This window comes from Xyrauchen texanus, chromosome 38 (genome assembly GCF_025860055.1).
Source record: "Xyrauchen texanus isolate HMW12.3.18 chromosome 38, RBS_HiC_50CHRs, whole genome shotgun sequence".
Taxonomy (NCBI): Eukaryota; Metazoa; Chordata; class Actinopteri; order Cypriniformes; family Catostomidae; genus Xyrauchen; species Xyrauchen texanus.
The window spans coordinates 25,743,541-25,767,796 of NC_068313.1; the positions used below are offsets into that span (position 1 = coordinate 25,743,541).

The 24,256-nt window shown below is 37.6% G+C and overlaps 1 protein-coding gene across 1 annotated transcript in view; it reads left to right on the plus strand.

The window, feature by feature from the left end:
* LOC127632094 (glycerophosphodiester phosphodiesterase domain-containing protein 5-like) overlaps positions 1 to 22,719 on the plus strand; it is an 81,094-nt gene extending 58,375 nt beyond the window's left edge. Inside the window, 14 exon segments of the mRNA XM_052110578.1 lie at positions 2,962 to 2,981; positions 2,984 to 3,054; positions 3,428 to 3,487; positions 3,978 to 4,076; positions 4,378 to 4,471; positions 5,999 to 6,144; positions 9,471 to 9,553; positions 10,683 to 10,833; positions 12,003 to 12,224; positions 15,438 to 15,595; positions 16,174 to 16,321; positions 16,791 to 16,873; positions 19,994 to 20,106; positions 21,145 to 22,719. Coding sequence (XP_051966538.1) covers positions 2,962 to 2,981; positions 2,984 to 3,054; positions 3,428 to 3,487; positions 3,978 to 4,076; positions 4,378 to 4,471; positions 5,999 to 6,144; positions 9,471 to 9,553; positions 10,683 to 10,833; positions 12,003 to 12,224; positions 15,438 to 15,595; positions 16,174 to 16,321; positions 16,791 to 16,873; positions 19,994 to 20,106; positions 21,145 to 21,212 — 1,516 coding nt within the window. The 3' untranslated portion in view covers positions 21,213 to 22,719.
* Positions 22,720 to 24,256: the final 1,537 nt, after the last annotated feature.

A 24,256-nucleotide genomic window follows, 5' to 3' on the forward strand; every position in this document is an offset into this window, starting at 1 on the left:
ATGGGTTGAAAAGTTACGCAGACTTTGTGGCCAAGAGAACAGTACAAATAAATCTTTTGTCTTTCTTTAAAAAGAAGATAACATAAGGTAAGATATTGCTATGACAAGTGTACAGTTACAACATGTAGGCTTTGTGTATAGAACAACTTTTTGCACCATCTTCATAGAAACAGTCTTTCGAACTTTCGTAAGTTCGGTCATTGGAGTTGAAAACGTGTGACAGTAAGCGAACAATCTAGAGAAAAAAAGTTTCATAATGTGGATTCTTTCCACATCATCAGAAAATACAATCACAGATGGTAACAAGTGCATATTATGGCCATGTGTAAGGTTTAGTGACAAAATGCTTATTTTTGTCTAGATCCATTTAATAAAAAATGCATACAAAAATCGCAATTCACTGTCAATGTCTACAGTAATTAAAAGCTGAAATTCTTGAAAAAATAAATGTTGGTAGTGGAGGACTAATCTCAGTTGCCTCCGCATCTAAGACCATTGATCCGTGCATCTTATCATGTGGCTTGTTGAGATAAGACCCCCACCGAGAGCGTAAACCACATTATAGTGACGACGAGGAGGTTACCCCCATGTGACTCTACCCTCCCTAGCAGCCGGGATAATTTGATTGCTTGGGAGACCTGGCAGGAGTCACTCAGCACACCCTGGGTTCAAACTCGCAACTCCAGGGGTGGTAGTCAGCGTCTTTACTCGCTGAGGTACCCAGGCCCTGAGAAACATTTATATTTACATTTATTGCTAGTATAGCTATTAAATTAAGGACATTTTACAGTACCCATTCTCAAATAATTTTCCAGGAGGCACATACTCCGTAAAATTCCATCAAGACAATGAAAACAACAGTAACAGTGAAAAGGCATAGTTTGCTTTCTCCTTCAAGGTCGTTCTCTTGTATATCATTCTTTCATCTCTTCTTTTCTTTTCCTTTTCAATGTCAACTCTGTCATGTGGCCTCCGCCCCCACCCCCCTACGCAGCCTCATGGGTACTATGTGAGTCCTTGACGCTACTGTAGAGGACAAGAGGGCCAATTCGCAGCAACAGCCAACTAATACCCTGTTGGACTGTGCATGTAGAATCACCGATTAGACAGGAGATACATCTAGCAGGCAGATTATTGATATGGTCCCTCCCACTGAGCTTCAGCTCAGCCATTCAGTGCCCAAGGAGTAATTGGGGCAATCTAGGATCAGCCTCCCCCTCTTCTGGAATGTTTGGAATAGCGTACCACCATACCACTTAAGTGCTGCAGTATATATTATGTGCACTGTGCGCAGTGTATATATAACGTACTGTATATATCGTATACTAGTAAGCTATTCCGAACAGAGCCATTGTGTTTAGATGCTAAGAAATCCAATACTGATACTGTGCCCCATTGTGCCATATGTTATATCTTCTTTTGTTACGAAGATACCCACTAGGCATTGATGCTTTATTGCAAAACAGATGTGTCTGTCATCCTCCTTTTGGCAAAAGTATAGTTATATAATCCCCAGTTCTCACAAAAGTCAGCTGGAAAAATGAGGAGCCTGTCAAAAGATTAGTACCCTCTGTTTGTTTTTCAGGAACAGGATATTTTCATTAGTCTTTAATTAGGGCTAGGCAATATATCAAATTTTAATGATATAATCGAGATAATTGTTCGGACGATGTAAAATTGACCAATATCGTGAATATCATGATTTTAATGTGCTTTAATTTGGCCATTAAGTTTCATAAAGAGCGCATCTGTAGACTAATTTCACAATCCTTCAGGGTTGCACAATAAATCAAAATAACACCAAAATGGCGAGTTTGTCATATGTGATTATTAATCCACAAAAAGCTATGATTTAGAACAGATAAACATGGTCTGTGTGTGATTCAGAAACGGTGACTCGCTGATCTGTATGCGCATGTCGGAGCTCTCAGATCAGTTCATGTTCATTGTGAAATCAAAGTAAAGCAGATTCAAGCATTTGCGTAATTCCAAATATTAGAAACCACAACAAGATATTATACAAATCTACAAACGTGGCACAGAATTACAGAAAAGAGGGAGATAACAGCATTACAGGAAATGCAGAACATTGTGTCATCACAGTCTGTGAAATACACAGACTTTGTTCACCGACTGTGACGCATTTCCAAATTTTTTAGCAGTGTAAATCTAGCAAACTTTTTTATATGATGATAATTTGTTTTTTAATATTGAGTGCAAGTTTATAACATTATGCTTTTGTGTTATATTATCCTGGAATTAGATTTAAAATATGAATTACCACAGCTGCAAGGTGGTTTCGATTACAGATGATGGGAGAGTGACTAAATTTGGCATCTTCTCCCATCTGACTTTCTTAATCCACCGCTCTCTATTTTGTTTTTTTATCTATAAAGTCATTCAAATGTAAGTGTTTTTTTTCTTTTGTTCTTGTAGCAAATGGGTAAGTGAAAATAATATTTGCTGTGGTCTCCCATTCACCACTGTCGAAGCTTACCCAGCAATTGTTTACTTCCACGTTCCCCCTGGTGAAGATGACGTAAACAGGACAGAAATATATTACTTTTGGATGACGCAAATCTAATAATCCGAATAATAATGATAATTCACATACACAGTAATTATTTAGTATTATGCTATGTTCAACAGGGGTTTCAAAAATCAGTGTCAGTGGAAAAATGTCAGTAAAGTAAATATACAGTAAAAATATTTGAAGGTAAATAAGGCTTTTTAATAAGCTGCTATGTATCATTGTGTATGAAATGAGCAAATACATAATTACATAATTCTATATATATAGAATATCGTCAATAGGCTGAAAAATATATATTTAAGACATATCGTCTAGCCCTAGCTTTTATACAGTCTGACCATTACAGAGGCCATCAGACATTAGACATCCAGGAATTCTAATACTGAATAATCAGTTTCTAACGTTTTGTCAATATTGTGCTCTTGTAGGTTTTTATATAACCGTTCAGGGAGTGGAGCGATGGAACCATTCCTATATTGGCAACCACAGCTGCAGGCTTCACCTACATAGCATTTTTAATGGTGAGTTGTCACACTTAAACGGTGTCTTTACATTTCAAAACCTCTCCAAAATCACCAATGCTGTTGTCACTATCTCTGAAATGTGTGTACATGTCAACTAGATAACAATTGAACGTTATTGGGATGTTTCCTGCTTATCCTCCCCCCCCCCCCCAGCTGGCTGGACAGCTCTTTTTAGCTATCTGGCTGGGATACTAGCTAGACCAGCTTTGCCAGGTTGGGTAACCAAGCCAACCATATATATTTTTTTTTTTTCAGCATTGTTAGCTCCATACCATGATTTACCACTAAGCAATTGCTGCCACCCATTCTGCATTTTACTTCAGTTTGACTTCTGTTCAATTATATTTGTCCTTGTTCTGGTTTGTTACAGATTTTAGCCCTGTGCCATGTCGCTGTTGGACAGCAGTTAAACCTACACTGGCTCCACAAGGTACCTGTCAACCTCTGAACTTTTTTTCCCCAGAATAGACAATGTCTTGTACATTTGTGCAAGACAAACCAAATCAACCTTGACACAGTGTCACAAACACCTTGTTATGCCCTGAGGTAGTGTGACCACATTGGCAGAGTGAAGCTGTATTTCCTGTTAATTTATGAACGAATATGGAGCATTTTGATTTAGGTTAGTTTTCATTGAATTAATTAATGACTTTTAAAGCGAAAACTCACCCCAAAATGAAACTCCAGTCAATATTTAGTCACTATATTCTTTTACTTTTCAGTACAAAAGGGGATCATTTATTTATGCCATTGCATTAGATCAGTGAGCAGAACTTTTTTTTTTTTATCCCTTTGTGCACTGGAAATGAAAGTCATATGGTTTTAGGACAACACGCGAGTGAGTAAATAATGACTGAATTTAAATGTGTTGCGTAATCTATCCCTTTAACTGATTGTTCTGTTTATTTTTGCCTCACTAGATTGGTGTGACCGTTGCTTTGCTCACTACAATAATTGGTGTGATATCTGTCTCTCAGATGTGGGGAGAGGAATGGGACATTTTATGGATTTCTTTGCAGGTATGTTCTTAAAATAACTGATCTTAGAACTAACATATCAAGTTCATGGTATTTTGTGGTATTTTTAGTATAGCTGGAAGCAGGTATTTGGAAATCCATCACAAATGAACAATCACATTCTACACATTTGAAATGTTGTCTATGTTGGAAATGTTTCTGTGGCCAGTTTTCTGATTTCTTTGTGCAGATATTGTAAGGCTACTCTGTTGTGCATCTAGATAGTACTCTTAGTATGTATTTGGTGTAAACCTTGCTGCATTTATAATGTATGTGATGTGATTTATCTCCAATTCTTGTACAGGCTACAGGCCCGTTCCTGCACATCGGAGCTTTAGCTGCGGTTAGTGCTCTGGCCTGGCTGATGGCTGGGCAGGTGGCACGAGTGGAGAAAACCAGTAAGCCTGCTTCCACCCCCTCAGCCTCTCCGTTATGACTCACTATTGACCAGATGTTAATTATTAAAGAGAGATATACAGTATAAGAGAAACCCTCTGTCACAGCGAGAGATATTGTGTTATCTCCACGAGCTCAATGAAATTCCAAAACTTTTCACAGATAAGAATTTTTACTTGGTGATCTCTAGAGTTCTCTAAATTGTCTTGAAGTTCTTTTGATGGGGCCCAGCAAACCTGCCACTCTTCTTCAGAGATCACAAAAGATGATGTTTAGGCTAATTTATACGTTCTGGGGGAACAGGCTTCGCTTAGTTCGCCTACAAATGATGCCGAAATGCAGTGACTGTTATGTTCTGCTAGTGATATTTCTTTTGTTCGTGCACATCTCTGAAATCCTTGACCCAAGATAACTCAGCTGGTCGAAGAGCATTGATGATTGGTTAAAACTAATCATGGGTGGGGGCCTGAGTAGCTCAAAGGTAAAAACACTGGCTACCACCCCTGGAGTTCGCTAGTTCGAATCCCAGGGTGTGCTGAGTGATTCCAGCCTGGTTTCCTAAGCAACCAAATTGGCCCGGTTGCTAGGGAGGGTAGATTCACATGGGGTAACCTCCTAATGGTCGCTATAATGTGGTTCATTCTCCGTGGATTCCGTGGTGGATGGCCTGAAGCCTCCACACATGCTATGTCTTCATGGCAATGCACTCAACAAGCCACGTGATAAGATGCATGGGTTGACGGTCTCAGACGCAGAGGCAGCTGGGATTCATCCTCAGCCTTGCGGATTGAGGCGAATCACTAAGCAACCATGAGGACTTAAAGCACTTTGGGAATTGGGCATGCCAAATTGGGAGAAAAAGGGGAAAAAATCAACAAAAACTAAAAAAAAAAAACTGGGTGTGCTTTGGACAACAAAATCGCACGTGCCAGCTGAGGAGTTGTTACCTAGGTTACTCTCATTAAAATGTATAATTTTGAAACCAGTCTGTCAGAGATTGTGCAGAAGTATAATTTTTACTCTACTAAAGAAGCATGACCACGACAAATGAGTAGAGTGAGATTGGAGGTTTTTAAAAGTGCAAGGGGCTGTGACAAGTTTAATAAAGCAAAGAAGCACCTCAGTGCTAAATGTGGTGCTCCACAAAGAGAAAAACCTGTGTCATTGGCTTTACTTGTGGCTGGAACAGGATGTTAAACACCATGACATCACCCTAAACAAACTCATTTTAAAACGCTGGCTTCGTTCGCCTAGGGTGCTTTAGTTCATCCACGAGAAAAAAGTTTGGCTTCTTTCATATATAAATCAGGATTTAATCAGAACGATAGGGGCAAAATACTTCAGTCAACATTCACTTTCATGGCATGGAAAAAATGCAATGAAAAAGAATGCTGACATTCTGCGTAAAATCTCCTTTTGTGTTAAATGGAAGAGAGTAAGTCATATTGGTTTGAAATGACATGAGTGAGCAAATTTTGAATATCACCTTAAATAGTACAATGCTAAATCCAATCTGTTGGTTCTCCTAGGGTTCCAGGTGATGGTACTCCTCATCTATCTGAGTGTTCTCCTCACACTTTACTTCATTCCACTGTCAATCACCTCCCCATGCATCATGGAGCGTGGGAGTCTCAAAGCGGCCCCCTCCATCATTGGCCATCAAGGAGCTCCAATGGTGAGCTGCCACAATGACTTTCCTGCCTCTGAGGCTGCATTAAACATTAATGGAGGCAGTCTACTCTCTCTTTTTGTTTAGGCATATCTCCCTCTCTTCATCCGTTTACATATTGCTTTCCCTCGCTTCTCATGGCTAAAAATACAGTAACTCAGCAAAAAGCCATTGAGATTCTCTGTGTAGGCGTCTCAAGGTTTGCTGGTTATGAAGGGTTTTGAATATATTTATGTGTATCATAAGAATCATTTAGTTCTGTATTAGCAAATGCACATTGGATTTTGCATGCATGTTGTCATTACTGTTTTGCAATGGAACACAAAACTGCAAATTAACTTTTACATTTTGTAGTCAAATAACAATAAATACACAAAAGATGAAATTCTTCTTTTCCATGCAGTTACAATGACTGGAGACTGAAATTTACAAGCTTCAAAAAGAGCAAAAAAAGCACCACAAAAGTATTGTAAAAGAGTTCCAAATGACTTATGATATATTCCAAGCCGTGTGATATCTTTGCATGAGAAACGGACTGAAATTTAAGTCATTATTCACTGAATATCCTCACTGAATTTCACTTGTCAATGAACAGTGACTTAAATTGCTGTTTGTTTCTCACACAAAGCAATTATAAGGCTTCACACTATTTTGTAATATAGCATACAAGTCATAATGGGACACTTTTATTAAATGTTTTGGTGTTTTCACCTCCTTGAAAGCTTCATTATAATAACATGAAAAAGAGCAACATGGGCATTACATGAGGGTGAGTAAATGATGACAAATGTGATATGTTTGGGGTAAACTGTTCATTTAACAGCATCCCAGCACTGGTAGCTGAATAGTTTCTGTACAGTTTTGCCCACAGTGTTATGTAACATTTTAGTCAGCTGTTTAGTGAACAATGTGTAATCATCCATCTTTTTTTGGAAGAACATAATTGTCTGCTGAGAGAACTCCACTCCTAGCTACAGCTGTAAACACCCAAACTTTGGATGAGAACACACGCCTTCACAACACCACTGTTGCTGGCTGGGGAATGAAGGTGCTGATTGACCACCATGACTTAAAAAGCCAAGGCTCAAAGAGGAGAGTCATAACCAGAGCTCTCCAAAGACAGGCAACACACTGCTCCAGTTGAACCTTCTTGCATTCCTCTCCTCATTCTCTAATGCTTCAAAGAAAGTGCCTCTTTCTGCATTAACGTCACATGTACTAATAAATTAAGACCTACTGTGCGTAAATGCTCTCATGTTGCTGCTTGCATGCTGTTGCATAAACATGAACCACAGAGGAGCCGTTGATTGCGCATCTGTCTGACCCTCAAGCACTCGGTGAACCCTCCATGAGATGAGTTATTGATCTATAACCAAATAAGACAAAAGTTTAGCTACTGCTAATCTCCAGGGTGAGAAGGGTCTCACAGTCTGGTTCAGCAGCACTGATCGTTCCATTGGTGCAACAATATACGCTTGTCTTTTGCACCTCGAAAACGTTTTTGTATGTTAATCTTCTGTTTCCACTTTTCTGCATCTGTTGGATAAATCTCAGGAAAACATTGATAGGTCACATTTCACCCTAGAAGTAATAATAATAATAATAATAATAATAATAATAATACAGAAAATTAAGCCTGCTTTATGACCATTACAATATTACTTTTAATAATTTTTTAGATGTCAGTTTTTTGTAAGCCCCATTATTCTCAATGGTGATTCTCAGTAGATATGAATTACCATAATACAGTAATTATTCAGTAATACTGTATTTCTTTAATTATACAAGAATTTCTTGCTGAAAATATTACACATTGAAAATTAGCATGAAGTAACATTGAATTTCACAGCATTTGTTAATCAAAGTTAACATTAATAAGATAATCCAATTCAGTTACTACATACAGTTGAAGTCAGAAGTTTACATACACTTAGGGTGAAGTCATTAAAACACACTTTTTAACCACTCTACAGATTTCATATTAGCAAACTATAATTTTGGCGAGTTTTTTAGGGCATCTACTTTGTGCATGACACAAGTAATTTTTCCAACAATTGTTTACAGACAGATTGCTTCACTTTTAAATGACTATATCACAATTGTAGTTGGTCAGAAGAATACATACACCAAGTTAACAATGCCTTTAAACATCTTGGAAAATTCCAGTAAATTATGTCAAGCCTTTAGACAATTCGATTCTGATTGGAGGTGTACTGAATTGGAGGTGTACCTGTGGATGTATTTTAAGGCCTACCTTCAAAGTGCCTCTGCTTGACAACATGGGAAAATCAAAAGAAATCAGCCAAGACCTCAGAAAAATAAATTGTGGACCTCCATAAGTCTGGTTCATCCTTGAGAGTAATTTCCTAATGCCTTAACGTACCACAGTCATCTGTAAAACAATAGTGCACAAGTATAAACCATTTGACCATGCAGCCATCATACCGCTCAGGAAGGAGACACATTCTGTCTCACAGAGATGAACATTGTTTAGTGTGAAAAGTGCCAATTAATCCCAGAACAACAGCAAAGGACCTTGTGAAGATGCTGGAGGAAATTGGTAGACAAGTATCTATATCCACAGTAAAATGAGTCCTATATCGACATAACCTGAAAGGCTGCTCTGCAAGGAAGAAGCCACAGCTCCAAAACTGCCATAAAAAAGCCAGACTAGTGACAAATATCTTACTTTTTGGAGAAATGTCCTCTAGTCTGATGAAACAAAAATTTAATTGTTTGGCCATAATGACCATCATTATGTTTGGAGGAAAAAGGGTGAGGCTTGTAAGCCAAAGAACACAATCCCAACCTTGAAGCATGGGGTGGCAATAGATGGCATCAAAAGGAAGGACAATTATGTGTATATATTTAAGCAACATCTCAAGACATCAGCCAGAAAGTTAAAGATCGGACTCAAATGGGTCTTCCAAATGGACAACCCCAAGCATACCTCCCAAAGTTGTGGCAAAATGGTTTAAGGACAGCAAAGTCAAGGTAATGGAGTGGCCATCACAAAGCCATGGCCTCAATCAGATTTTTTGCATTTTAAATAATCCTTAATTAAAGCCAGAACAACATTTTGTTTTTGCATTACAGTAATGACAATTGGGGGAGAAAGATATGTGCATAGTTGTCATGAAAAGAATGTTACAATGTAAAAAATAAATGAAGTGCTTAGTAGGCTTTAATTTTGGGAGGCAAACTAAAATGTAATGATATGCCCTGAAAAGGTTTAATAAGATTCAGTCTAGTTACTTTCAGTACTTGAAGTTTAGGCTGTTTGATCACATAAGTAGTGCATTTAAAATGTACTTTCTTTCTATCTTGTTCAGCTGGCTCCAGAAAACACACTCCTGTCCTTCCACAGAGCTCTGCAGAGGAATGTAAGTGGGTTGGAGGCGGATGTGGCCATCAGGTATTCATTAATTTTAATTCTGTCTGGTTCTCCTCTCTGTATAGTTTAATCAATAAAGTATATAGAGCTGTGTGTGTGTGTTTGATCTAAAGGCACCAGGCCACAGTGCATCTCTCAAAGTGTGAGTCCTTGTGTGACTGCTGTAATGAGAGGTTGCTGTGACGTCTGTGAGCCAACCAGAGTGCACAGTAATTGAACACTGCGACAGGCAGGAAGACTTAATAGAAGCCCCCTTAAGATATAATCTACTCTTCCTGCTAAATGGGTATCCTTATAAAATAGAGCAGAAATCTGTTGTTTATAGTTTATCTTGGTTAAAGGCAATCATCACTCAGGCTTTTTAGATTCAGATATCATCTGTTCTCTTTAGACTCTTCTTACTCCGTTATTTTGCTGATACATAGTTTTTTGTGCGAATACGGTCACTAAATTGAATTACAAAAATTATGACCTTTTCAAACAGGTTTTCCCATACAGGTAAAATATTTAAAAGGCCTATTTTTTTTTCTTGATTGTATTATCCATCTTGCTTCATTGCACTCCTTTTATAATATAGTTGAAAACTCAAATAATTGGGTCAGTTAAGTAACACTTTGTAAGCTGCTTTGAAACAATTTATTGTGGAAAAAATGAAGGCTTGCTGTGGGCCATTAATGCTTTTGTGGTTGATTGCATAGGCTACAGTTTGTTAAGATTGAGAACATCTAGTTTAGATGAATATCCTGAATAGAGTGTTGGTGCTTGTATAAAACCATATTAAAATGAAATGGGTTGATGTGGCTTAATGTTTATAATGGCTGATGGGATGGTAACCCAAATGTTTAATTGCTAGGATGTGTGGTTCCACCATTATGCTCTTAAGCAAGTAATTTAATCTCCAGTTGGACATTGCGCTTGATCAAAAAGCATCTGCTAAATTAAAAATGCTATAGATTGCAATAATATAATTCTGTTGCTCATTTTTCTGCTGATATCAATGTAAAGTTGCTTCCCCACTCACAGCTTCTGTTTCGTATCGAGTATTACCGGTATTCAGCTGTCCTGGCAGGTTGAGCCCTAATGGAAAAGCTTTCTCTGATGCAATCTAAGTGCTGTCTAATCATATACACCTCTGTGTAACTGGCTACAGTCTAGATGGTGTGCCCTTCCTCATGAGAGACCGAACGTTGAGAAGAACCACAGATGTGAGGAAAGTGTTTCCAGAGAGACAGTATGACGATGCCTCACTCTTCAACTGGACCGATTTGCGCTCGCTGAATGCTGGGCAATGGTTTCTGAAGGTGCAGGGAGTTTTTGGTTCCAAACAATGTCCATAAGCTATATGAACATGTAGCATAATAGTTTTGCTCATTATGCATTTTCATGAAATCTTAAAGGTGCTTTAAGCAATTTTTGCATTCTTAAGCATTCACGTCACTGAGCCGTTTAATTAGCCATGCCCCCTCATTCCAAAACCACGCCCTCCATAAATAATTTTGAGACCAAAACAGAGCAAAAGAGCAGCATTGTTTGATCCTATGGCTATTAAGTTCTACAGTGGCACAATAGCACCCTCAATTGACAAACATTGTGAATCATAGCCTCAATGATCTGCTTCAAAGACAACACTATAAGAACGAGCAAAATGATTGGCAGGTGAAAAGCACCAATATCCGTGGTCACTAACACATATTTGTTTGCTGTTTACAAAGTCCACAGCTGTCACAAAAACCAGTGAGATATCTCAGGACACTTATTTCATTAATATCTTTAAGGGAGTAGGACAATTTTCTGCATACTTTTCCATGAAAAAACTTTTAATGAAAAGGAGAGACAAAATCGTAATTTCTGCTTTCTTTATAAATGTACTGGGTTTTATTGTGCATGATCAGTTCATGTTATTCTAAAGAAAACAAAATAATTTTTATAATAGTTCATCATAATATAATAACTGATATAATATCCCCTGCCTCTGAAATAATTTTGTTTTCTGCTGACATTACCAGTCCATAAAGTGGAGAAAATAATTGAAACCAGTAATATCGTAGCATAACTTGATTTCACCTAATAAATCCAGATGGCTAATTCTCATCTCCTTTACTGTAGTTAAGGAATATGTATATATAATATACATGTTATGGAATATGTATATTATTGTATATGGGAATATGTATATTCCAGAAGTAAGTGTGCTTCTTTGACTGTTTCTTTGTCCCAATAAAATCCAGATGGTTAAGTCAAGTCCTACCTTAAATTGTTCCCTGCTGATTATCCTGTTGAAGTACACACAAATTACAGAGGTTACATTTTTTACAAATGTAGTTTCATGTTGTCTTTAGAACCTAAAAAATGTAACTAAATGTCATATGTTGGCAATGTAGACAACACTGCAGAGCCAAGCACTTGTTTATTTAAATATCAAATTTTTTTCTTAATTTGGAACTGAACTAACTGGTGTCAATAAACACAGGATGATCCATTCTGGACTGTGCAGTACATGTCAGTGTCAGAGCGCTGGTTGGTGGGGAACCAGACAGTGTGCAGCCTGGAACAGATGCTGAAACTAGCGGCTCGGTCCAAATGCTCGGCTGTGTTCAGACTTCGCAGGCCGCCAGCCGGTCACCCGTACCACCTCGACTGGGTCAACCTCACCCTGAACACTGTTCTGAAGTCTGGCATTCCACAGCAGCAGGTAAGTGTTGATTTAATGTACTTCTAGAAGTCTCATTGTCCTTTGCATGTGGTTGAAGGTAGAATCCTGCACGGGTCCTGTTTTGTAAACCCACACCTGCAGTCCTTAACAGAAAACCTGACCCATCATCCGACAGCAGCAAAAATTTTATTCCGTACTCGACCCATTTAACACGACGACTGCGATCCGAACCGCACCCGCATTAAAATAAATCTACTACATCAGGTAGACAAAAATTGCTTATTTGCTCATGTCACACAACCATAAAAATAACATTAGGCACTCTGAGTTGGAGCATTTAGATAAATAGACAGCCTAACATTGTGGTGACAATTAACAGAAATGGATGAGAAAGATGAACATTAGGCCTATTTGACATTTTAAAAAATAGCCTTGGTCATGGGCGCCTATAGGATTTGTGTACGCACAGAAATCTCCCTAATACGAACAAATATCATTTCTGGTGAGCTTGAGAGAAGCATTTTTGCAACCATTGGTTAAAGTATTTCTTCCAGTAACCATTTAGAACAAACACGCTTGGGACCTGGCTGCAGCCTGCAGAATGAGGCAGGGCTACATGCTGCCCCGCCCATAACATAGTCTCATTGGCTCATTCATCTTTCATAGACATACGTAATGGGAGATGTGATCATCGTTGCTGGTGTTTTATCGTTGTTGGAGAGATATTGAATAGTTGATTATAGTACTTGTATGTGATATTCAATCCTAAATTCCATGGATTTTATCCTACGTTAAAAGTTAGGAACAAATTGGGATTTATAAAGGCTGAAACTGACGTGAAAATGTTGTTAAACAAATTCCAACGGAAAATCATGTATATGTGTACCTTAATTTTAGCTGTAACTGACTATTTATTGACTGGCATTGGTTTCTGTGTGCATGTCAATTAAAACGTTATTTTAAGGCTGACAAGTTAAAGGAGCCCACATTTTTGAAGCGAGGAGGAGAGAAATTAGTTTGCAATCCTTCAAAAGAAATGAATATGAATTGGTGTAGAATATGAGTGAAAGCACTACAACTATCTCTAGAATGGCATAAGAATTTTCATCAGTTCAGCAGCCTCTTGTTTGCTTTTGTTGATGGATTAAATTAAAAGCAAACTTCGTCAATCAAAAAATCTATTATTAATCATGCAAAATAATGATGATGATGATGAGCTGTTATAGCAGAAACTGGGAGAGTACAAGTGCATTCATGCTCTCGGTTTCCCCTGTTGCATAGAAGCACATGCCTTATGAACAAACAATTGAATGAAAGAATGAACGAACAACATGTGTTTTTGTATTCTGTCCCCCAATATTAGGATATTTGAAAATACATTTTATATTACATCTTTATAACTGTTGTGAGAATTGGAGTATAATTTACAGTTAGTTTACAGTAGATGGCGCCCATATGTTGGGTCATAATTTAAAATGTTTATATTACACCACACCGATACACTTTCATTTTCTCTCTGTGGTGATATAAAAAAATATATATATTTTATAATTCATTTAAATTCATAATTCATTTCTCCAACCATGCGTTATAATGAAGGCTTTGTTAAATTGCACACATTTTTGATTTACAGATTTGAATGACCGCAAACACATAAACACAGTTTGTTCATCAGTCAATGCGACTACACATTTGTTTGAAATGGCACGTGATGTGTCATAGCACTAAAATCAAGATTATCTTTCCTAATTATTTCAACACTGACTACGACCGCATTAGAGTTCAATCTTTGCCATAGTAGGATTAGTAATTTTGCCCTCCGCTTTCAACACGACTGAAACAATAATGGGCTGCTCAGTCAGACTCCTACTACATCTGTTCACAATGAACTGTGGAAGTACAACACAATTTTATATTACTTATGAGCCACAGCACTATAATAAAAATTATCAGGCTACAATATTTTAAAATGCATTTATCATGCACACCAATAAAATGTACACCAATAAATGATGACCAAGCCAATGAGAGTAAGTTATGGGTGGGGTGACACGTGTAGCCACACCCCAATGTGTTGCCCCGCCCCTTTCTGCAAACTGCAGCCAGGTAGACTTGAAATTGTGTGGTCTCCCCATCTTATTTACAGTTTTGGCTAGGCCCGTTAATTTCAGTGAGGGGGGAAAAAAATCTTAATTCTCGGCATACAATGATACTCTAGAGAATTGTATGGTTCTAACTTTATGGGAACAGATTGGTGGATGGAATTTTTCTATCCCAGCATGGCCAGTGGCGAAATCATTCCAAGGCCCAGCAAAATGGTCCCAACTAGAAATTTGCACTTGCGCCTGTAAGCTCCTAGTTACGACTCTGAGCATGGCAATGTCATAGTGTAACATTCAAGCCGTGTGAAATAATTGACAATAATTGCACTGGCTGTTGTGTTAATAAACTATTTAATAATTTCAAATACCATAAATGATTCTTAGAGTAATATTACAATTAGACACTAGCTGGGTTTCCATTTAAAATCTTTTGCATTTTAATGCGCATTTAATGCGCATGTTTCCATGAACCTTAAATGTGCATTATCATGAAGGAGCCCGCTTTTTGTCATGGAGCAAATGAACAACCTCTTTGCTTCGGGGAGAGTTGCATTTGCTGTAATAAAGCATTTGTGCATTATGATATTAAATGCTGCCAGATGTCACAGAATAAGTGCAATAGCTCACATAATGAGGGCTCAAATTGCTATTCCTATTTGCCAACAGCCTCCATATACCTGAGAGCGCCTGCGCTCGAAACAGTTCTGGTGGATTGTGAGGACCCTCTTTAACGAAGAGCTGTGGGTGAAGCACTTTTGACTAACCAGGGCTACGTTTTAAGAAGTGTGTGCCATGGTCGGGCCTTTCGTTGAGCCAGTCACATCAAGCCCTCGCACACCTACACCATCCGTCGAACGCTTTACAAATGGTCATGATACGTCTGCGTTCATGCGAATTACACATTTCCATCACTTTAATGCGCATTTTAACTAATGCAAAACTCTAGAAATCCCACCTCCTCCTAGCGCATTAAATTGTATGCGCATTTTAAGTTTATTCACAATTCCATTTAGGATTTCTTATGTGCATTTTCAAAATGTGCATAAGAATGGTTGGAAGTGGAAGTGCAGCTATTTTATTTGCTTCTCACATATGGAGTTTGGTTTGGTTGTGTGTGTGTGTGTGTGTGTGTGTGTGTGTGTGTGTGTAGGTGATGTGGACTGCAGACAGTGACAGGGATATGGTGAGGCAGGTGGCTTCTGGTTTCCAGCAGACCTCTGTGCAGAAGCTTCCCCTGGACACTCTTCATCATAAAGGCATCAGCAGAGTCCTGCTGCGCTATAATCAGGCATCTGCACAGGACGTCCGGTAGGCTGCTGCCCTACTTTCAGACACCTTGACTGATTACTGACTGATACACTGATTAAGCACAGTTTGGGAACAAATGCTACAGCATCAAAAGAAAATCCTGGGTATCTTTTAAAAGATAAGGCATATTCACTCTAAGGGCAATTATTATATTTTTTTTTAACAAAATCCATCCCATAATGAGCCAATGTCCAGCAATTACTTTTTTTTTTTTCAAAGAATGTTAATCTTTAGTTTTTTCCTGTTCGTGGCAGAATGTGGCCCTAGCAAACCCCGGGAACACATGGACTGATAAATTCAAAGTATATTGTGAATGTACTGTAATTCACTTTGGGTTAAAGCAATTGCTTAATGCATAAAAATGTAAAAAATATAAAAGAAAGAAATTGACTGACCAGTGAAATTCAAACTGGTGGTGTCTTTGAAAAAGTGGAACATAAAAAAAGCAATGACAGCAACAAAAAAGTGGGGCTAGAAGTAAAAAGTCCAGAAAATGTGTCGCATTGGTGTGAATAGGTCTTTAGTCCCCAGTCAAGTGTGTAAAATGCATTGATCGATCTCTGTGTTTATTGTAATAGGCTGTATAATGAAAATAACATCAGTGTGACTCTGTATGCGGTGAATGAGCCATGGCTGTATTCTCTGCTGTGGTGCAGTGGGGTACCGTCTGTCTCCTCTGATGCTCCGCAGGTGCTCAGGAAGTTGTCCTCTCCACTCTGGCTCATGGTACAAGCCCTCCTCTGTTTGAAGTTACTTGATTGGACAATGGCAATTATGCCCAATGGCACCAAGCTTTTCCAAGATATCTATTGTTCTACATCTGCTACATTGGCCTTCTTTAATAATATGCAGCATATTTCTTTTTATCAAATGTATTCTCAATTATTTTCTAAAGTGTAACACAAATCTGTTTAATACGTGAGGGAAAATTCCTTATTCACTTGAGTTGAAAACCATTTCATATATAATATCTATTGATAATATTACTACATGCACTATACTGTGCTCCCATGGTTATAGCAATCTGGAAATATCAAGTAATATTAAAATTGTGATTGATGTCATCCAAATTAATATGAAATTGAAAATTCATTGTTGTGAGAACCCATATTTTTCTTGGCTTTAATACAATTTCTTTAGTCACGTAGCGCCATCTAGTGGTGTCACTGCCTCATCAGCCTTTGTGTCCCTCCAGAGTCCAGATGAATACTGTATGATTTGGATCTCCACTGATCTCATCTCTCTTGCTGTAGTACTGGGAATATTTATATTCCAGAAGTAAGTGTGCTTCATGACTTTATCTTTCTTTCTTTTTTGTTTCTTTCTATCGTTTCTTTCTATTTACAGTATTTGTTCTTGCCAATTATATAGTATTTTGTGTTTACTAGCATTTGTCCATAAGTCCTTCTGACACATTTACTCTATATACAGAGGTAAATGATACTGTTGAATAATTGGTCACAGTATTATGCATTTGTGATTCATCCTAGTAATAGTTTATCAAAAAAAGAAATTCAAGTGTGTTAGTAGTAAAACATTACATTTACCAGAAAAATTTAAATTCCATAATTATTCAATCTCAGAAATATCAGAGTGATTCTCTTTGTAAAGAATATACATTTTGGATTAAATCTATTGAATCCTATTATAATGCAAGCAATAAAAAATAGCAGTTCATAGAGTATTTAGATTTTTCTAAATATATATATACTAGAAATATATTTTTTCTCTTCTGATACCCGAATTATTAGTATTGTCCGATTCCAGTGTTGTCTTTTTCTTAATGAGTTAAGAACATCTATAAATCACTGTGTGGAACTGATTGGGAGTACTCTTTGTGTAAAGAAACAAAAAACCTCTAACAATACATTATTTCATTTATAAAATAGGAAAACAAAAAGTGATTACATAAGAGCATGTGCAAAACTGTATTGTTAACTATTCTGCGGGATGCAGCAGCATAATTAACAGTAATTCAAGTGAAAGTCTTCAGTAGAAATGAAGCCAGTTCACTTTAAAGATTTTAACTTGTATCTGGACTTGTACATGGTTTCAGATCTCTCGCTCGCACTTTCTGTTATTTATTTATATAATTGTAGTTTTATTAGTATATCAATCCACTTTTCAGTCACAGTCATTTTTGGAACCCAATTTGTTTTTATTGTAATTTCTAATAATAATAATTCTGACACAATGGTAATACATTTCAGTTGTAATTTCTTAAGGCTTTTAGTTTGAATGTCCGGCGCTGAGCACTCCAGGAAGTCTGTGTTTGAGTGTTTGTTTGTAGGCTAATTCACGGTAGGGATGCAAAGTTATATGGACTATTTTAATGGTGATTTGAAGGTTATTTATGTCATTATTTGAGCTTAACAGTAACGTCAATGACCAACATGTGGTATCGGATTAGGATTGGGCTCGTCAGACCGATACGTGATCAAGGCAAACATTTTTGTAATAAATACTGTCTTTGCTACTGAACAATGTTTTTGCATGAACTCTTTTAATATTTACCCATTTTTAAACTGATTGTTGCTTAAAAGCTTCAAAATGTCTAGATTGCTAATTCTATTATCAAGGACTTCTCTTAGTTTTTACAAAATCTAATTCTCTGATGTAATTTCCTTTTGGGAATTCACATTGTTTGACCTTTGCAAAATGTAACTAACAGGAATGCATACTGCATCTTTGTATTTAATGTTTTGCTTACTCAGCGGGTTATTTTACATTGTAATTTTAAACATGTGAGAGATGAGATCAGCATCACTTATAAATGCATTTGTGTAAATTGTTTACTTGATGATATGTGGGGCTCTGGAAACTTGGATTGCTGCGCTTGCCTTAGTGACATTTGCTTCTGCTTTTCTGAACTGACCTCTTGATTCTTTCCTATTAACCTTTTGCTTTTCTTCAACCTCTCCTCCTCTTGCTCTCTGCCTGATGTGCATGCCCCTATTCTCTGCTGCATTCTGGCATCTTTCAGCTATCACATGATCAGGTAATTAGATCACTGCTGTTGACCCATGCTGCATCTCCCTTGCCCTTCTTTTTTATAAAACCCTGTTTCAGTCTGTCTATCTGTATCTTGTTTTACCTGAAATTTGTTGTCAATGCTATTACTAATTCGTCTTACTAAACTACAGCCCACATTTGGATCCATTTTCACTTTAATATCACTGCATTTCGCTTAACAATTGATTAGTATTTAACCCAGGGGATGCTTGAATTAAAGATTACCAACCGAAAGTATAATTGGGGTGTTTTGCCATGTTAGTCCCACCACCCTTTCCGTTGTTATACACTAGAGGGCAACATTCACACTTGCAATTATACGGCTGTGATTTTTCTCTTGCATTAAATGCTTTCCTACCGGTTACCTACCTATTTAAATGGTATGGTTCTGGATAGACAGCACTCCAAAATGTTAGTTTTGAAAGATGACTAACTTGTTTAACAAATGTTTTCATTATTATCACAAAAGACAGACATTAGATATTTGGTAATTCATCTCATCATTTACTCACCCTCATGCCATCACAGATGTGTTTGACTTTCTTTCTTCAGCAGAACACAAAGGAAGATTTTTAGAAGAATATCTCAGCTCCATTGGTCCGTTCAGTGCAAGTAAATGGTGGCCAGAATTTTGACTCTAAATAGCACAAAGCCAGTATAAAAGTAATCCATAAAACTTCAGAGGTTAAATCCCATGTCTTCAGAAGCTACATGATAGGTATGAGTGAGAAACAGATCAATATTTAAGTCCTTTTTTACTGTAAATCTCCACTTTCTCTTTCACTTACACATTCTTCTTTTGTTGTTTGGTTACTTGCATATCACCACTTAACGGTTAGGAGATTTATAGTTAAAAGATCTGTTTCTCACCTACACCTATTATATCACTTCAAATGATATGAATTTAACCACTGGAATTGTATGGATTACTTTTATACTGTCTTTGTGGTTTGTGGAGATTCAAAATTCTGGCCACTGTTCACTTGAATTATGAGGATCTGCAGAGCGGAGATGTTCTTCTGAATATCTGAATTTGTATTCAGCAGAAGAAAGAAAGTCATAAACATCTAGGATGGCATGAGGTTGCGTAAATGAGAGAATTTTCATGTTTGGGTGCACTATCCCTTTAATAGTTAGTTACTATAATTATGAAGACTGAAAGCCTTTGTGGTTCTTATGAAAATCTGAGTCATAGTTTAGTCAATTATAATTATAATTTTTTTTAAATTAAAAATACTGTATAACTCACAAATGTATAAAACACTTAAGATGTGTGTGCTAGTTTTGATTGTTTGGTAACACTAGGTAAAGGAGAGTAGCAAAGCGAATTCAGTTTGGAAAGTCACTGAGATCTATGTGTTTGTGTCTGGGTGCACGTGATCACAGGTGGAGAATGAGTGGGATGCATAGCTACAATCCGGAGCAGATCATGCTGAGCGCTGCCGTCAGGAGATCCAGTCGAGATGTCAACATCATGAAGGAGAAGCTCATCTTCTCTGGTAAGGCCACCAAAAAAAACTCCTCTTAGAGGTGTGTGTGCACATATGTGTTTGATACATGTATACCTGTGTTGCTTGCAATGTGTTTTTTATTTATTGTAAAGTGTGTGCATGTGTCCCAACAGTCTTTGCATGCCTCTCTGTGTGTTTTGTGCCCTGTCTTAAGGTCAGCAACTGTAGCTGTCCTCCACCCCCTGGTTTTGTCTTCTACTGTCACCCCATCTATGCCTGCATCCCTTCATCCCATTCGATCTCATTGCCTCCCCTCATCCTCCTCTCTCACACTGTTTATCACCATCACGTCTCCATCCATTCATCCATCAATCCATTCTCGACTGACATCCCGCACCTTGTATGATAGCTCATGCAAGGCTGTAGTGTCAATGGCCAGGGTAACTGTGGCCTGCATGTGGTGAGTTTGGGAGAGCTTATAACTGACCTAATCATTGTGTGGAATTCAAGCTGAAGATCCACAATTTTCTTTCATCAGTTGCTCTTTTCCAAGCCCAAGTGAGCTGCCTTGCTGACTACTCCCTACATGGGCAGCTAAAGTTCCTTCTAAGGAAGCATCCTAATATATGGAACCTCATAAGTGACTGAATTGAAGTCTCTACATAGGCAGGAGCATGTTGCCAAGCTAATGAGCTCTTACAGTAATTAGTACAAAAATACTTAGTACAAATAAATATTAGGTGAAGTAGTTAATTGTAATTAGGTGGAACTTTTTTCTCTCTATACTTTTCAGTATTGAATGACATATACTGTTCTTGTCTGCCATTTAATGTACAACGCATATAAAAAGTATATGAAAGAATATAAGGTATATAAAAGCATATAACGGCAGCAAGTTATCACCTAACTATGCTGTCTAGGTAGGCAGCTCACAAGTGCTTGGAATAAAGCCAGTGTGTCTCAACCATGATTGAAGTTCTTAGTTTATACTTTTTACATTGTCATAATGGATATCTTGCAAACATCCATCAATGGCTTTCAAACTATATACAGTAATGCATTGCCTTGTTACCTGTTGTTTCACAGAGGTGAGCAATGGAGTCAGCGGTGATGAACCATATATGGAAAATGGATTTAACTACTACACCAATTAAGGATTTCTCATTTAACCCAAGGAGGAAAACACAAAGGCTGACAACCATTTCCTGATTTTATGGAAAAATTCTATTGCATCCGTAACCAGATGGTGATATATCCTCTTTACTACTGACTTGACTCTTAGTCTACTGTTGATGGACCCTTGTACAGAAAGTTTTTCTTCTACTTTTAAGTTGCTTGTACATAATTGTGTCCACTAAATAGAAGTGTCCAGTTATAGAGTAGGAAGTGAAGTGTTTCTGTTGACTATTACCATATCTGTGGCCTCTGCCCCGACTTAACGCTTGAGGATGCTGGAATGCCTGTTTCTTGCTTCGTATTGCAAGCATGCCTGTAATAATATAGTGGATTTTATCTGATGTTATTTGGGGATTTAATTTTTTCTAATCCTCCATAGCCAGCCAATGTGGAGTAAAACACAGCCAGTTTTATTCTATCTAGACCTTGATTTGGTGTGATTTTCACAGTCTAATGATGCCTTCTGTTCAAACTGTTGTGAATTTTAAAGAACAAACAGGTGTTTACAGAGTGCCTGCTTTTATCCTTCCAGTGATATTTACTGTATTTGGTGTACCTACACATTTTCGCGTATGGTTCAGTTGCGTGTTGTTTTGGAAGGAAATTACCAGCCTTAAAGTCTAGGTCAGTATGTTTGATGCTGTTTGAGATAGCATGGGGGATTTTGGCACGTTTATTTTTTTCTCTCTCAGTTTTAAGTTATGAACAAGTACATTTACTTAGCCTAATATGGGGATTTAAACCCAAAATGGAAGAAACCAAAAAAATTATCTAAAAATGTCTGAAAACATGAATGAAATCATTAGCTTAGATAATGTAGTTTATGTAGTTCACACTGTTTATAAGGAGGCTGCTTAAGTTTCAATGCAGTGCAATATTACTCATTTTAAATAACACTGTCCTAGAGGGAAGTGTTTGAATATTGTTCAGTGATTTAAAAATAAATAAATATAAAATGTATAAAAATTTTACTGTTACATTTGTCATTTTAGTCTCTCCTCTAAACCCTCTTGTTTATTTAACAGAATTTCATATAATGATGCTTTTGTGCAGGGCTTCCCATTGGGTGAGGTCATGACCCCTGAATTTAATGTATCATAATGTGAGACTTCACATTGTTTACAGTGGACAGAGGCTGAATGATTGTGCTGTTTGATGTTTTTTTTATTTTGTATTGATGTGTTTCAGAGGTCAGTCTATAAAAATAAACCCTGTCGTTTTGACAGTTTGTGTTTTTCTTGTGTAGTAACAAGTATGGAAAAAGGCACAAAAGATGTAAAGACACAGAGATGGTCCTGTGCATGATGCAACTTTGACACAACAAATGAAATGATACAGGACTGTAAAAAATAAATATGATCATATAAGCATACTGTAATCTTATAAAATAGTCCCTCATGCCATTACAGGAAAAGTCTGGATATGCATTATATTGTGTAGTCATACTAATGTATCTTAATTGCTCTCCCTTTTGTACTGTACTCCTTTTTGCATTTACTTTGTTAATAGGATTTGTCCCCATTTCAGCTCTAATATTGAGCTTTTATTTGAGTTTTTCCTCAATTGTGCAAACAAAATACTTCTAGATCGCCCTAAAACCTACACAATTGTTTCAGTAAATGTTCAATTTCAGGCAAATATTGGTGTTCTATTCTTTAAATTTTTTTGAAGAGGGACGTTCCGATTTATTTATTTTTATATATATATATATATATATATATATATATATATATATATATATATATATATATATATATATATATACATACACAGGTCCTTCTCAAAAAATTAGCATATTGTGATAAAGTTCATTATTTTCCATAATGTAATGATAAAATTAAACTTTCATATATTTTAGATTCATTGCACACCAACTGAAATATTTCAGGTCTTTTATTGTTTTAATACTGATGATTTTGGCATACAGCTCATGAAAACCCAAAATTCCTATCTGAAAAAATTAGCATATTTCATCCGACCAATAAAAGAAGTGTTTTTAATACAAAAAAAGTCAACCTTCAAATAATTATGTTCAGTTATGCACTCAATACTTGGTCGGGAATCCTTTTGCAGAAATGACTGCTTCAATGCGCTGTGGGATGGAGGCAATCAGCCTGTGGCACTGCTGAGGTGTTATGGAGGCCCAGGATGCTTCGATAGCGGCCTTAAGCTCATCCAGAGTGTTGGGTCTTGCGTCTTTCTCTTCACAATATCCCACAGATTCTCTATGGGGTTCAGGTCAGGAGAGTTGGCAGGCCAATTGAGCACAGTAATACCATGGTCAGTAAACCATTTACCAGTGGTTTTGGCACTGTGAGCAGGTGCCAGGTCGTGCTGAAAAATGAAATCTTCATCTCCATAAAGCTTTTCAGCAGATGGAAGCATGAAGTGCTCCAAAATCTCCTGATAGCTAGCTGCATTGACCCTGCCCTTGATAAAACACAGTGGACCAACACCAGCAGCTGACATGGCACCCCAGACCATCACTGACTGTGGGTACTTGACACTGGACTTCAGGCATTTTGGCATTTCCTTCTCCCCAGTCTTCCTCCAGACTCTGGCACCTTGATTTCGAATGACATGCAAAATTTGCTTTCATCCGAAAAAAGTACTTTGGACCACTGAGCAACAGTCCAGTGCTGCTTCTCTGTAGCCCATTTCCTGCACACGCCTGTGCACGGTGGCTCTGGATGTTTCTACTCCAGACTCAGTCCACTGCTTCCGCAGGTCCCCAAGGTCTGGAATCGGTCCTTCTCCACAATCTTCCTCAGGGTCCGGTCACCTCTTCTCGTTGTGCAGCGTTTTTTGCCACACTTTTTCCTTCCTACAGACTTCCCACTGAGGTGCCTTGATACAGCACTCTGGGAACAGCCTATTTGTTCAGAAATTTCTTTCTGTGTCTTACCCTCTTGCTTGATGGTGTCAATGATGGCCTTCTGGACAGCAGTCAGGTCGGCAGTCTTACCCATGATTGCGGTTTTGAGTAATGAAACAGGCTGGGAGTTTTTAAAAGCCTCAGGAA